At 37.1% G+C, this 14,902-nt stretch overlaps 1 protein-coding gene across 8 annotated transcripts in view; it reads right to left on the bottom strand.

Moving 5' to 3' along the window:
* The window catches only part of DNM3 (dynamin 3), a 545,518-nt gene that overhangs the window by 404,720 nt on the left and 125,896 nt on the right, over positions 1–14,902 (bottom strand). For all 8 annotated transcript variants that reach the window (XM_041753175.1, XM_041753153.1, XM_041753160.1 and 5 more), the window contains exons 3-4: positions 9,124–9,273; positions 7,735–7,938 (exon numbers count right to left, since the gene is read on the bottom strand). In XM_041753175.1, the coding sequence (XP_041609109.1) occupies positions 7,735–7,938; positions 9,124–9,273 (354 nt within the window). The remainder of the gene's footprint in view (positions 1–7,734; positions 7,939–9,123; positions 9,274–14,902) is intronic.

Here is a 14,902-nt window from a genome sequence, read left to right as displayed (position 1 = left end):
GAGCTTTTCCCCTAAGGTCAGGAACATGACATGGATGTCTACTCTCATCACCATTGTTCAACATAGTACTAGAAGTCCTAGCCTCAGCAATCAGACAACAAAAAGAAATAAAGGGCATTCAAATCAGCAAGGAAGAAGTCAAACTTTCACTCTTCACAGACAACAATATACTCTATGTACAAAACTTGAAAGACTCCCCACCAAAAAATTGCTAGAACTGATATACGAATTCAGCAGAGTCGCAGGATATAAAATCAACATATAGAAATCTATTTCATTTCCATACACCAAAAATGAAGCAGCAGAAAAAGAAATCAAGGAATTGATCCCATTTACAACTGCACCAAAACCTAACCAAGAGGTAAAAGGTATGTACTCTAAAAACTACAGAACACTTATGAAATAAATTGAAGAACATGTAAAGAAATGGAAAACATTCCATGATCATGGATTGGAAGAACAAATATTTTTAAAATAAAAATATCGGACAGCCTCGGTGGCCCAGCAGTTTAGCGCCACTTTCAGCCCAGGGTGTGATCCTGGAGACCCAGGATCAAGTCCCATGTCGGGCTCCCTGCATGGAGCCTGCTTCTCCCTCTGCCTGTGTCTCTGCCTCTCTCTCTGTGTCTGTCATGAATAAATAAATAAAATCTTTTAATAAATAAATAAATAAATAAATAAAATATCAAAGCAATCTACATGTTTAATGCAATCTCTGTCAAAACAACACCAGCATTTTTCACAGAACTAAAACCAACAATCCTAAAATTTATATGGAACCGGAAAAGCCCCTAATAGCTAAAGTGATTTTGAAAAAGAAAAGTGGGAGACATCACAATGTTAGACTTCAAGTTTTATCACAAAGTTTTAATCATCAAGACAGTGTGGTATTGGCACAAAAATAGACAAATAGATCAACGGAACAGAACAGATAACCCAGAAGTGGACCCATAACTATATGCAACAAAGCAGGAAAGAATATCCGATGGAAAAATGGTGTTGGGGAAACTGGACAGCAACATGCAGAAGAATGAAACTAGACCACTTTCTTATTACCATATACAAAAATAAATTCAAAATGAATGAAAGACCTAAATATAAGACAGAAAACCATCAAAATCCTAGAGGAGAAAACAAGTAGCAACGTCTTTGAGCTCAGATGCAGCAACTTCTTACTAGACACATCTCCAGAGGCAAGGGAAACAAAAGCTTAATGAACTACTGGAACCCTATCAAGCTAAAAAGCTTCTGTACCTTGAAGGAGACAATCAACAAAACTGAAAGGTAGCCTATGGAATGGGAGAAGATATTTGCAAAAGACATACCAAATAAAGGGCTAGTATCCAGAATCTATAAAGAATTCATCAAAATCAACATCCAAAAAATAATAATCCAGTTAAGAAATAGGCAGAAGATAGAACAGACATTTCTCCAAAGATATACAAATGGCTAACAGACACATGAAAAAATGCTCAACAACCATCATCATCAGGGAAATACAATCAAAACCACAATGAGCCACAATTCTCATATCCATCAGAATGGCTAAAAATTAACAACTCAGGAAACAACAGGTGTTGGTGAGTATGCAGAGAAAGGGGAACACTTTTGTACTGTTCGTGGGAATGCAAGCTGGTGTAGCCACTCTGAAAAACAGATTAGAAGTTCCTCAAAAAGTTAAGAATATAACTACCCTTTGACCCAGCAAATGCACTAGTTCTTTATCCAAAGTAAACAAAAATGCTGATTCAAAGGGACACTTGCACCTCAATGTTTATAACAGCAATGTCCACAGTAGCCAAAATACGGAAAGAGCCCAGATGTCCATCAACTAATCAAAGGATAAAGAAGAAGTGGTATATATATGTGTATACACATACACATACACATAGGAATATTACTCAGCCATCAAAAAATGAAATCTTGCCATTTATAACAACGGGGATGGAACTAAAGTGTATTATGCTAAGTGAAATAAGTTGTTCAGAGAAAGACTATCATGATTTCACTCATGTGGAATTTAAGAAACAAAACATAAATATAGGGGAAGGGAAGGAAAAATAAAATAAGATAAAAACAGAGAGGGAGATAAACCAGAGAGACTCTTAACTACAGAGAACAAACTAAGGGTTGCTGGAGGGGAGTTGGGTAGGAGGATGTGCTAAATGGGTAATAGGCATTAAGGAGGGCACTTGTTGGGATGAGTGCTGGGTGTTATATTTAAGTGATGAATCACCAAATTTTACTCCTGAAACCAATGATATACTATATGTTAATTAACTTGAATTTAAATTTAACTTAATTTAATTTAAAAAAAATAATAGCAGAACAGGACATCTGGTTGGCTCAGTGGTTGAGCATCTGCCTTTGGCTCAGGCCATGATCCCGGGGTCCTGGGATCGAGTCCTGCATCAGGACAAGGAGCCTGCTTCTCCCTCTCCCTATGTGTCTTCCCCTCTCTATCTGTCTCTCATAAATAAATAAATTTAAAAAAATAATGGTTAAAAATGTCCTAAATTGATGAAAACATTAATCTACACTCCCCCAAACTCCAAAAAGGATAAAATCAAGGAGATCCATATCTACACATATCATAATCAGACTCTCAAGGAAAATGAGAAAATCTTGAAAGCAGCAGGACAGAAAAGATCCCTCATGTTCAAGATGGTCCTCAATGAGATTAACAGCTGATTTCTCATCAAAAAACCACAGATGGTAATGAGATGACATACTCAAAAAGTAGTGGGAGAAAAAAAAAGACTATCAGCTAAGAATTTTCCTTCAAAAATTAAGGAGAAATTAAGACATTCCCAGATAAAAACTGAGAATCATACTCTAACAGTCCTACCCTATAAGAAATACTAACTGGAGTCTTTCAGGCTGAAAAGAAAGTTTGGCACTAGACAGTAACTCAAATCCACACAAATAAAGAACACTGGTAAAGGTAGCTACTTAGGTACATATAAAAGAAAATATAAGTGTATAATTATTTGTTTGTAATATTTTCTCCTTTCTGATTTAAAAGATGTTAATTTTAATTCCATGGCAACCAGTAAGAAAACCACTTTAAAAAAAAAACATTAAAATAAATGACAAGGGAATTAAAATGGTACAACAGAAAATACGTCTTTAACAAAAAATTATTTCTCTGCTGCCCAATAGAGAAATACACAAACAAAAGACATAATACATAAAGAACACAGAGAGCAAATGACAGATATAAATTCTGCTTTATCAGTTATTACATTACATGGAAATGGATTAAACACTCTGGTCAAAAGGCAAATATTAGAGAATGGGTTTTTTTTTTTTGTTTTGTTTTGTTTTCTTATTTTTTATTTTTTTAGAGAATGGGTTTTAAAAACTGATCCAACTATATGCTGTCCACAAGAGACATATTTTATATTCAAAGATACAAATAGGTTGAAAGTAAACAATGGGAAAAGATATACCTAGAAAACAGTAACCAAAAGAGAGTTAGAGTAGCTATACTAAAATCAAACAAAACAGAATTTTGAGACAAAAGTTGTTACTAGATGCAAAAAAAGGACATTTTATAATGATCAAAAGGTTAATCCATCAAAAAGACATAAGTATAAATGCATCTAACAAGAGTCTCAAAATACATAAAGCAGAAACTGACAATTGAAGAGAGAAACAATTTATCAATAATAGTGGTAGACTTTAATATCTCAATTTCAATAATAGAACAAGTAGACAGAAGATTACAAAGGAAACAATATTTGAGTAGCACTATAAATCAAATAGATCTAATGAATATCTATAGTACACTATACCCAACAACAGCAGAATACACATTCTTCTCAAATGCACATAGAACATTCTCCAGACAGGTGACATGTTAAGCCATGAAATAAGTCTCAATAAATGTTAAAGGACTGAAATGTTACAAAGCATATTCTCCAAGCAAAATTAAGTGAAATTAGAAATCAATAACAGAAGGAAATTTGGGGATTTCACAAACATGTGGAAATTAAGCATCACACATCTAAATAACCAAGGCTGATGTCATTGCTTTTTCACCAAAGCTGTAATTATAAGGAAAACTAGACCTCTAAAACAGATATTTAAAACATACTCACAGAATGACTAGAAGGACACAGAAAGTAAATGAAAGTCTGTTTATCAATCCCGATACAACATATCCCTATATACCAGATCCCAAGGCCTTCCCAGATTCTTCCTTTCTCTATTTTAATTCTTTCACTGCTAATGAAAACACACACACCATGTGAACTCTATTGGTTTGGGAAAGAATTCACCCTCTTCCTTTGGAGCTCCAGTGATGTCCAGGACCAACCAAAGCTAGAGGATAGCAACACACCAAAGTGGTTCTCTGAAGGAGACCTGAGCACCCTGCAAAGATGGTTTTCAGGTTTCTCACAACAGTGCTTAGGAGTTTTAGAATTTAAACTGGGATGTGAAAACAAATTGCAAGCCTTGAGGGTAGCAAGGGACTTTTATTAATGAACCCAAGAATCATACTTATTAAGAGTCTTCAGGCAATGAATTAATTTGTCCTCCTTAGCAATCATCATGAAGGAATCGGTCAGACAAGTAAATGGCACACAGTGGCACTGAATGTTTTCTCTCTTCTGCAAAATTATCAATTACCTACAAAATTTTCTGCCAATGATCTGCAAAAATTACAAAAATCTATCCTCAAAACTACCATAAGTAGGATATTAAATACTGAAGTAATGAAGGCCAATGTTTGACAAAGCAGGAGTTCTACTGATCCATAAGAAATGAGGCTCATTTTGAATAAATTCATGAACATGCAAATGGCAACTTCTAAGTAGTATTTAATAACAATAGGTTTATAAAACAAGCCAGGCCTACATTAGAAATAAAAATTCAAATTTAACTTTCTGGATACAGACTTATAGCATACTATTACAAATCCATGACTGAAACAATGCTGTATTTTTATGCTGTAACAACGCTCTGTAAATACTGTCAGTGAGATTGTAAAGATTGTCTCTTTTCTGGTAAACTGATGACTCCCTCCACCAACATTAATTACTCCCACCGAATGATATGCCATCACATGAGAGTTATTGTTTTGGGTTATAAATGAATCTTCTTTTGAGGAGCCTGAGGAATGAGATATAGTCACTGCCATTAATAATCCCTTCTAAACAAGAGGAGTAAAATATAACATGAATGTGTCAGTCTTTGGTTCTGTCTCCTTGGAGTTGGTTCATTTCTCAGGTAGATTCTCCTCACAGTTGACAAAATGGTTGCAATTGCCTCTGCCTTACAACCTTACAACTTCAAATATAGTAGAAGAACAGCCAAAGGAGAATCTTCTGTTTTTATAAATTCTGAATTTTATAAGAAATGTAAGTTAAAAGAAAATTGGACAGCTAACATGTCCTATAAAATATCTGTAGCTAATTCTTGAGATTGATTTAACATATTCACGTTAATGTTGGTAGAGAGAATTCTGCAGAACTCTGGGAAGGTTTTGTTTTGTTGTGGGTTTTTTGTGGTTTTTTTAGATTTTACTTATTTATTTGAGAGAGTGCATGCATCAGCATACAGGAGAGGCATAGGGAGAGGATGAAGCAGGCTCCCCACTGAGCAGGGAGCCCTATACGAGGCTGGATCCCAGGACCTGGAGATCATGACCTGAGCCAAACTCAGATGCTTAACCATCTGAGCCACCCAGATGCCCCATGATTTAAGAACTAAAGGCACCAAGGCCAGGGTGTAAGAGGAGTTGAAAATAGAAGAACTGGGGGTACCTGGGTGGCTCAGTGGTTGAGCATCTATCTGCCTTTGGCTCAGGTCATGATCCCAGTGTCCTAGGATCAAGTCCCACATCAGGCTCCCTACAGGGAGCTTACTTCTCCCTCTGCCTATACCTCTGCCTCTCTCTCTCTGTGTCTCTCGTGAATAAATAAATTAGAATCTTTTAAAAAGAAAGAAAGAAAATAGAATTGGCTGAAAATGTATATGCAATATTGATAGACTTCCAGACCATTTTTCTCATCTTGCATAACTGCATAGTTACTCCTCCTTAGCCTCAACAGGATACTGAAGATTTGCTTTCAGAAGAGGATAATCCAGGACTCAGGACTCAAGAAGATCTTTGGGAATGCCATTATGAAAGCAGAGGGATTAATTAAAAGTCTACATGCTAAACAGTGAGACCCACCTCACATTCCTCTGCCAAACTCAATTCTTCCTCTTGACTCTGAGACATTGGACATCAGGTTATACCAGACCAGCGCAAGTGGAAATACAGTATCAAACAGCAGCTGAGAAAGCCTCCTAAAAAAATGGCCAGTCCCATCACCTTATGATAAAGCTGATTAGTCAATGAATCCCATTCACAGCATACAGAATTTTCATCAACTTATTAGTGATCTACTCTTATATCTGAATGAGCAGCAAAAGACACCAATCATTTGAACAAAAGGTCTCTGACATCAAAGACAATGACCAAGAATCACCAGAAAAAATGGACACAGAGACACTGTAGATTACAAAGGAAAAGCCTCAAAAGATTTCTCATTAATATCTTTTTTTTTTTATGATAGTCACAGAGAAAGAGAGAGAGAGGCAGAGACATAGGCGGAGGGAGAAGCAGGCTCCATGCACCGGGAGCCCGACGTGGGATGCGATCCCAGAGCTCCAGGATCGCGCCCCGGGCCAAAGGCAGGCGCCAAACCGCTGCGCCACCCAGGGATCCCAATATCTTTAGAGAAAATACTGTACTTGCAAAGCAAAGAGCATAATGCTATTTAAAAAAATAAAAATAACATTCACAAAATGAGAAAATGCTGTTGGAACCTTTTAAATATCAGAAATGAAAAATTAATTAGAGGAGTTGAAGATCAAAAGTCGAGTAAACTCTGAAAAGTAGAACATCAACACAAAGAAACACAATAAAAGGGGAGGATTTATTTTAAAAGGGGGTTAATCCAGAAGTTCTAACATGCTAATAAGGATTCCAGATAAATACAAAAGAGAAAGTAGAGGCAATTGTCAAAAAAAATTCTTAGAATTGGAGAACATACATCTCCACATTGAAGAGAGACACATCACTGAGATCACTGAGTGCCTTTCCCTAGCTACTTTAAATACACACACACACACACACACACACACACACACACACACACAGAGTCCAATTATGGGATCTCTGAAGATAAACTATTATTACTCAGTTCATAGAAAAAAATCAAAACATCAGCAGAAATAAGGGATTTTTCTGGATTCTGAAATACTAATAAAATAAAATCCCTGCTTTTATAATACATGCTTATGCCAAATAATTATAAGCTAAATAATACTTTACATACATTAAGTGGGCTTCCTATTTTAAAGAAACAAAACATACATAAAACAGAGTTTTCACTGGAAGTATATTCAGGTAACTCTTTTAATAACTAAAGGGGACTGTCTGAATCCTATACCAGACGTTTATTTTATTTGCTTTTTAAAATAAGTATTTCATGAGGAATAGATATGTCTGTTTTATTAGATCTCACTTAATATTACCATTTATTTATATAGGTTTAGACTATATCCCCTAGTTATTTTTCTTTCAGCATCTTAAATTCAAAAAAATCTAACAATATAAATCACAGCTAATTAACTTAATAATGAAATTAAGTTATGAGAATTGTGTTACCTTGAAATACACACAAACTCTTGACATTTTAAACTAATTCTCTTTCATCTTAAAGGCCACACACTCACCTTGAGGATCAACTTCTTTAGCTAGCTTCAGTGCATCTGAGTTTGCAAGATCGGTGTTGGCTGGCGTAACAGCCAAAATCAGACAGTTCTCCCGCGTGATAAACTGCATGATCATTTCTCTGATCTGATACTCGATATCTGGTGGCTGATCTCCCACGGGCACTTTAGTAATTCCAGGTAGGTCGATAAGTGTGAGATTTAACACTGTATGGGGGGAGGGGGAAGAAGAGTCTTACATAAACTCTCTATGCTAAAAAATAACGCAAATCATCTGTCTTGTTAGTGGAAATAAAACAAGCTCAGCTTTATATATTATATACTGTGTTAACTTCAACTTCTGTGTACACCAAAAACAAAATGGCTTTTTAGTTTTCTCTATTTTTATGATATGATTGTTCTAAACCAAATGATCATTTTAGCACAATTTGAAAGGCACTGATTTGCATAGCTAAGAGAGATCTGTCATATCTGTAACTAGTGTGTTATAATTCAAACACTGAACAAGAAGTGCATATGCTGTCTGCCAGTCTTATACACTGCCCTCAAATGGTATAAAAATTCTTAGGATAAGATTTGTCCTTCCCTTCAAAAGTATTATATACTTATTTAGAGAGGGCTAGACACTTAGCCTAGTGGAAATCTGTGAACCATTTGTGGTACAACAAGTTTACTATGTAGACTATATAGCCAGACTCATGGAGTATCATCAGGAGAGCAGGAAACTACCCTTGAGTCAGTGACTCCACCTGGGACCAGGCTATCATTCTCTGCACACAACAGAATTGGCACTAAATCTTCTTGGAAAGTCATAATTGAGTATTATGTTATTCACGTTCCACTTTAAAAGCAACGGAGCTGAGTAGAAGATTAGAGATTAAAATCTGTCCCATTGAAAATTTAGTCGGAATAGAGGTTACTATCATATACCATAAACTGGTTATCTAATTTATAAGTTTCTTCTGTTAGTCTGGAAGAAAATTCTAGTTGATTCCTTAGGAAGGGAATAAATAGAAGATCAGAGGGCTACAGAAAATCTGATAGGAGAAGACTCAATCACAGTACCATGTATCTCTAAGATTCTTGCTAAGACTGAAGATGTTAAAAAATGGAATTTTTCATGCATACTTCTTGAAATTCTAAATTTAAAATAAGCATAAAGAAATATTTTTAAGTGACATACTCAATTCTGATCTTTTTAAAAGTCATGTCCTTCTGCCTCCCCATAAATTGGTGAGCTTTTTGGACCAGTTCATTTATGGTAGTATCCAAAAGTAATCCCAGAAACCTGGTACTTCCTGACAGAACAAATCATCTTCTACACAAATAATGTATGTCAATTAATATAAAATTTTCAAGGACAAAAATTTGGAATTTTGTTTTTTTACTTACCATGTGGAGAATAGACTCGTAAATTAATAGGTATGGAGGAAATGCCTTTATTCATTCCAGTCACTCGATCTGTTTCTGCTTCAATCTCATGGCGAACTTCATCAAAATCTGTAAATTTTTTTCCTTTGCAATGTAGAAATTCAGCATATTCTACAAAAGACAAATTAACATAACTTAAAATCCATGCACTCTTGCAATAATTGTAGGGAAACAATGTGGGTTTTTTTTTTAGAAAAGATTTTATTTATTTATTTGACAGAGAAAGAGAAAGAGCACAAGCAGGGAGAGTGGCAGGCAGAGGCACATGGAGGAGCAGTCTGATCCCAGGACCCTGGGATCATGACCTGAGCCAAAGGCAGAGGCTCAACCAACTGACCTACCCAGGCACACTGAGAAACAATGTTTTTTTAACTACAAGTCAAAGTATCCAATATTGTCTCCTAAGCCATTAAAATGAGAGAATACAGCAGTTACTAAGAAACACAGCTAACACTTTAGAAATATTAAACACAGTACAAATGCTAGGAATGCTAAATTTATTAATTTGCAGATGAGCAATTAAGTACTAAAAGCAGTCCTTAAACCATATAGTCTATTAAATAATTTAAAGAGAATTTTGGCCCTCCAAATGAAAATTCCAGTATCTGATTGTCAAAGAAATTAAGTCTAGGGAACATACAAAGCCTACCTACTAATCCTATTAGCATGTCCTTTTTCAATATCACCACTTTATTAAGAGGGAATGCTAAGTCATATAAATATGGCTTCAGAAGGCAAGACAATTTAAAAACAAACTGTACTTAATTCTTTAAAGAGAAATAATATATGGAATATTGTAGCTTTAAAATATACTATTCAAGATACCACACTAACTTGGATACTTTAAAAGATTTCTCAAGAAAAAGAGTTTGGGATGAAAGAAAATATTTACGTACAATCCAAAAAAAAAAAATCAGTATCCACAGAAGTAGGAAAAACTACATAATAACAGAAAATAGGATTAAGTTTTAGTAACATCCTACTAAATGTTGTACTATGGACTTCTATTCCTGTTTCCAGAAGTATCAGGTATATAACACAACTCAAAAAGGCAGCTGATACTATTAGTCTTTTAAAAATTATAATCTTAATGAGAGAATGAATCTTAACAAAATTTTTGATTCTCTAATAACTAGCTGAAGAACTACTGCATCAAACTTGGACTACAGCTAAGTATCTGAAGCCCAGATGTCAGGTGAGAAAATTATTGGTAGTCTTTCCACCATTTCCACCATAAACATTTGACCTTCACCCACTGTAGCAAAGCCAACAGGGAGACAACTCTAAGATGTCTTCAAGCAGCTTAGCATCAGTTAACAAAGGCAGAATGAAATGATGCTAATCTGCATTTAAAGAGAAAGGAAAGACAGAGATAGCAAAGATGGATTCAAACTGCAGTGTCTAAAAAAGAAAATGAGGTTTGAAGTGAGTACCGAAGAGTGGGAAGGGTTTCGGTGTATGCAGAGAAAGTAAGGTGTTTAAGGGAATCAGAGAATCTTAATAGCCCAACATATTCCTGGCTGGTTACCAACCAGCCTCTGCTCAGAAACATCCACTGATGGGAAACTGAGGCTTTGATGTTTGAGGGGGAAAAAAAAAACCCTCTTATTGGAAAAAACAATTCTTTTTTAAGTAGGCGCCACACCCAGCATGGAGCCCAATGTGGGGCTTAAACACAAACCTGAGATGGAAACCTGAGCTGAAATCAAGAGATGGACACTTAACCAACTAAGCCACCCAGATGCTCTAGAAAAAAAATTTTTTAATTGTATTTATTTGAGAGAGAGAGAGTGCACGCACAAGTAAGCAGCACATGCGGCAGGGGAGGGACAGAGGGAGAAGCAAACTCCCGCTGAGCAGGGAGCCTGATGCGGGGCTCCATCCCAGGGCCCTAGGATCATGACTTGAGTGGAAGGTAGATGCTAAGCCAACTGAGCCACTCCAGCACCCCTGGGAAAATGTTTCTTAACAAAAGTCTGAAATCTGCTTTCTAATCACACTTCCTTGGTCCAACTTTCGCCCCCTGGAGCTACTCAGGCAGTCTTCCTCCCTGTAAAAAAGACAGGATTAATCTGAGCCCTGGCACAAGGAGTTCATCTCCCTGGGCTTCTCTTGCCACCTTCCCATGCTTGTCTGATCATTGCTCAGGCCTCCTGGAGGCAGACACAGATTTCCCAACCCCACCACAGCTACTCAGGACTGGAAAGGCCATGGCTTCTGAAGTGGACTAGCCAGTTTAAGTTTTAATTTCCCAAAGAACTGTAATGACTTAATCTTTCAAATGTTAGGACAGAGACTTTACTTCATTTCAGTCTTCCCTGTCAATGTAGGTGGACATGAATATTTTTCTTTCTTAGTGTTTCCATATGCTATGTGTCACTTTCTGAAAAACGGCAAGCTAAGACTCCCACAGTTTATTCCTCAATAGCGGAAGTATACCCAATACAAATTCAGGAGGCTTCAGAATTCTAGCCTGAAGAAATGACTGCATCTTCTGGCATGTTCTTTCACGTTTACCCCCATAGGTGCTGTTTTATTAGCATCTACATTCTCAGAAGATATGGCCTTTATTTTATTTACCTAACTCAAAGGATTGGCCAGTATCATAGGAACATATAAGTTTAAAAATAAGTAGAGGATAAAACAATAAAAATAAAGAGGAACAAAGGTTGTCAGATCCAAGAAAACAAAAATTAATTCGTAAAAAGGAGTCATAATTGATAAGAAATGGAACTGTACTTTTTCAACTCAATATATTTTGTGGAAAATGCACAGTTGAGGATTTATAGCTGCCATAATTATTACTTTCATAAAATTAATAAGCTTCTGGATCGGGGACTACATTTTCAATTACGCTGCCAATCAATAATTCAAGTAACACAATTGTAGACGTCCTTGCAGCCACTAGATGGCGCCTACTTGCTTTCTCTGTAGGAAACCAAGACCCAGAAAGCTGCAAAATCCATGCAATTTTCAAATTAGATTTTAATTCATACTTGATCTCCTAAAAATGCTTTTATTTTGAAATTGAGAGATCAGAACTGTGTAGGACCATCTCAAACCTTCGTGTCTTTTTAAGGATAGGATCCCACAGAGAGATTTAGAGATGCTGTATTCATTTATTTATTCCACTAATATTTTGAGCTCTTACTATTTCACGGTGCACTATTATAGAAATTGCAGAGGAGAAAAAAATACATATAAGTCTCTAACCTCAGTCGAAGCTTAAATTCGACTGAGATGAAATAGTAATGTGGGTGTGCCAGCTGATAAGTGTTATGGAGAAAATTGAACAGTAGGGGGGATATTTAATGCTAGGACAGGAGGATTGGTTTGTTATATGCTTTGATTGAGGAAAGCTTCCCTGATAAGATAAAGTGACATTTGAGCAAAAACTGAAGAAAAGAAGGGAGCAAGCAATGCTTTAATAGAGGAGCATCCCAGCAGAGTATCTGGAGCTGAAAGCACCCTGGAAGAAGAACAAGCAACACATCTGGATCATAGAGCACATCGGGGAGAAAGGCAGGAGATGAGGTCAGAGCTGTGGTACAGACCTGGATTGTGTGGAGCCCGTGCGACTTGAATTTTTACTCTGGCTGAACAGTAGATCACTTGAAAGGCTTGGGGTAGAGGTGAGACATGATGTGACCTAGGTTTTAAATAAATCACTGGGATGGTTGTGTTGAGAACAGACAGTGAGGGGTAGAGAGGAAACTGGCTATTTGGGATAATGGAGGTGAGAGATGATGGGGATTGGACCAGGGTGGCAGCAGTAGGAGTGGGGAGAAGTGGTTGAATTCTAATGTATTTTGAAGAAAAAAACAATATGATTTACTGATGGATTAAACTCAGAGTATGGGAGAGAGAGGAGTCATGAAGGACTTCATGGAGTTTGACTACAGCAATGGGAAGAATTTTGAAATAGAAAAGACTGAAAGGAAGAGGTTGGGGAGATGGGGGTTCAGGATCAGGAGTTTGGCTGGGGACTTATTACACTTGTGATGCCTCCTACATCCCACCCAAGCGGAGAAACAGAACTGCTGCTAACAGTTGAGGATTACACAGCTGTAAGAGACCCCACTCACATTCAAAGTCATCTGTTAAATGTTTATTTATTCTGAAAATTTTCCAGAAGATGGCAGTCAAGTGCTTGACAAAAAGAGCAGCTTTTTCTAATTAGCACACAAATGCCTTTGGGGCTAGGTATGTTAGTCTTTCATCCAGGGAGAAGTACAAGCTAGAAATATATATTTGGAATTCATTAAAGTCAGGCAAGGGGATGAGATCACTAAGAGAGCATTAGATAGGGAAGAGGCCAGAGCACTGAGCCCTGGGTGCTCCAGTGTTTAGAGGTCAGGAGAAAGAGAGAGAATGAGTGGTCAACAAGGTAGGGGAAAAACTGAGGACAGGACCCAAAGCCAAATAGAAAGGGTCTCTCGTGAAGGTAAGAGACTTCCATTCCATCCAAAACTGCTCAAGTTAGATGAGATTAAGAATGGATCGTGGTATTAGACAACTGGAGAGTCCTCCAGGAGGCTGACAAGAGCTGCTACAGTGGAGTGATAGCCTGATTGGAACACATCAGGAGAGAAGAGATTGACTGTAGACAACTGTTTTAAGTTTTTCTGTAAAGGAGAGGAAAACAGTGAGACACCAGCTGGAGAAGGATGTAAAATCAAGGGAGGGTTTTATAAAGATGGGCAAACTAACAACACATCCATTGACTGATGGCATTAATCATATGAAGGGAAAGGTGGCAATGCAGAACTGAGAAAAAAAAAAAACAAGTGCTGAAATGGTATCTTAAGGAAGAGGGGACAGAAGGCATAGAAAGGAGCATGTCAGTTCCTCCACAGGGACAGAAAGGAAACCAAACAATGAGAGTTGACAAGACAAATGGGTAGAACTTACAAGGGTGGGAGTAAGTGGAATTCATCCGGTGAGAGCAGGGATTTATTATATTTGCCTAAAGTCATTTTATGTCTTGAGAAACATTTTTTTTAAGATTCTATTTATTTATTCATGAGAGACACACAGAGAGAGAGGCAGAGACACAGACAGAGGAGAAGCAGGCTCCATGCAGGGAGCCCGACGTAGGACCTGATCCCGGGACTCCAGGATCACACCCTGGGCCGAAGGCAGGCGCCAAACGGCTGAGCCACCCAAGGATCCCCTAAAAAAACATTTCTGCATATATTCCCACTGGTTAAACCCTACAAATACTATTATTTTTGTCACAAAGTACATATCACACACACACACACACACACACACACACACATACACAGTAGAGTGATCCCAAATGAGTGACCTAAGAGTAACCATAGCAGAGATGTCAACTGGGTCTAATCTATGTCCATCACTGGGTTTCAGAGATGCCCAGCATTTCAGCAGAACCAATGGGGCAGAAACCACAAAATCCTTTTTACTATGGTCCCAAAGAGTCTCTTAGAAAGCAATTCATCTTAGGATGGAATTCAAGCAAAACTTACTCTGAGCTGCCAGAAAGAATCTACCTGTTATCTATCCTCTACTCAGCCCTGCAGACTTATAGGTCTAAGTCCCCTTATCATTAACAGTATAGTGATAATTGTCAGACCACACAATCTACTTTCTCATTAGAAAAACATATTATAATTTATAGCTATAGGATTATATTGCCAATAAGATGTGTCTCACTAACAACAAGGATATGGGATCCTTTCCCCTATTGAGCAAATTATAAATAGGTAGACAGCAG

This window comes from Vulpes lagopus, chromosome 1 (genome assembly GCF_018345385.1).
Source record: "Vulpes lagopus strain Blue_001 chromosome 1, ASM1834538v1, whole genome shotgun sequence".
In the NCBI taxonomy this organism is placed as follows: domain Eukaryota; kingdom Metazoa; phylum Chordata; class Mammalia; order Carnivora; family Canidae; genus Vulpes; species Vulpes lagopus.
This window is presented reverse-complemented; position numbering and strand designations above follow the sequence as displayed.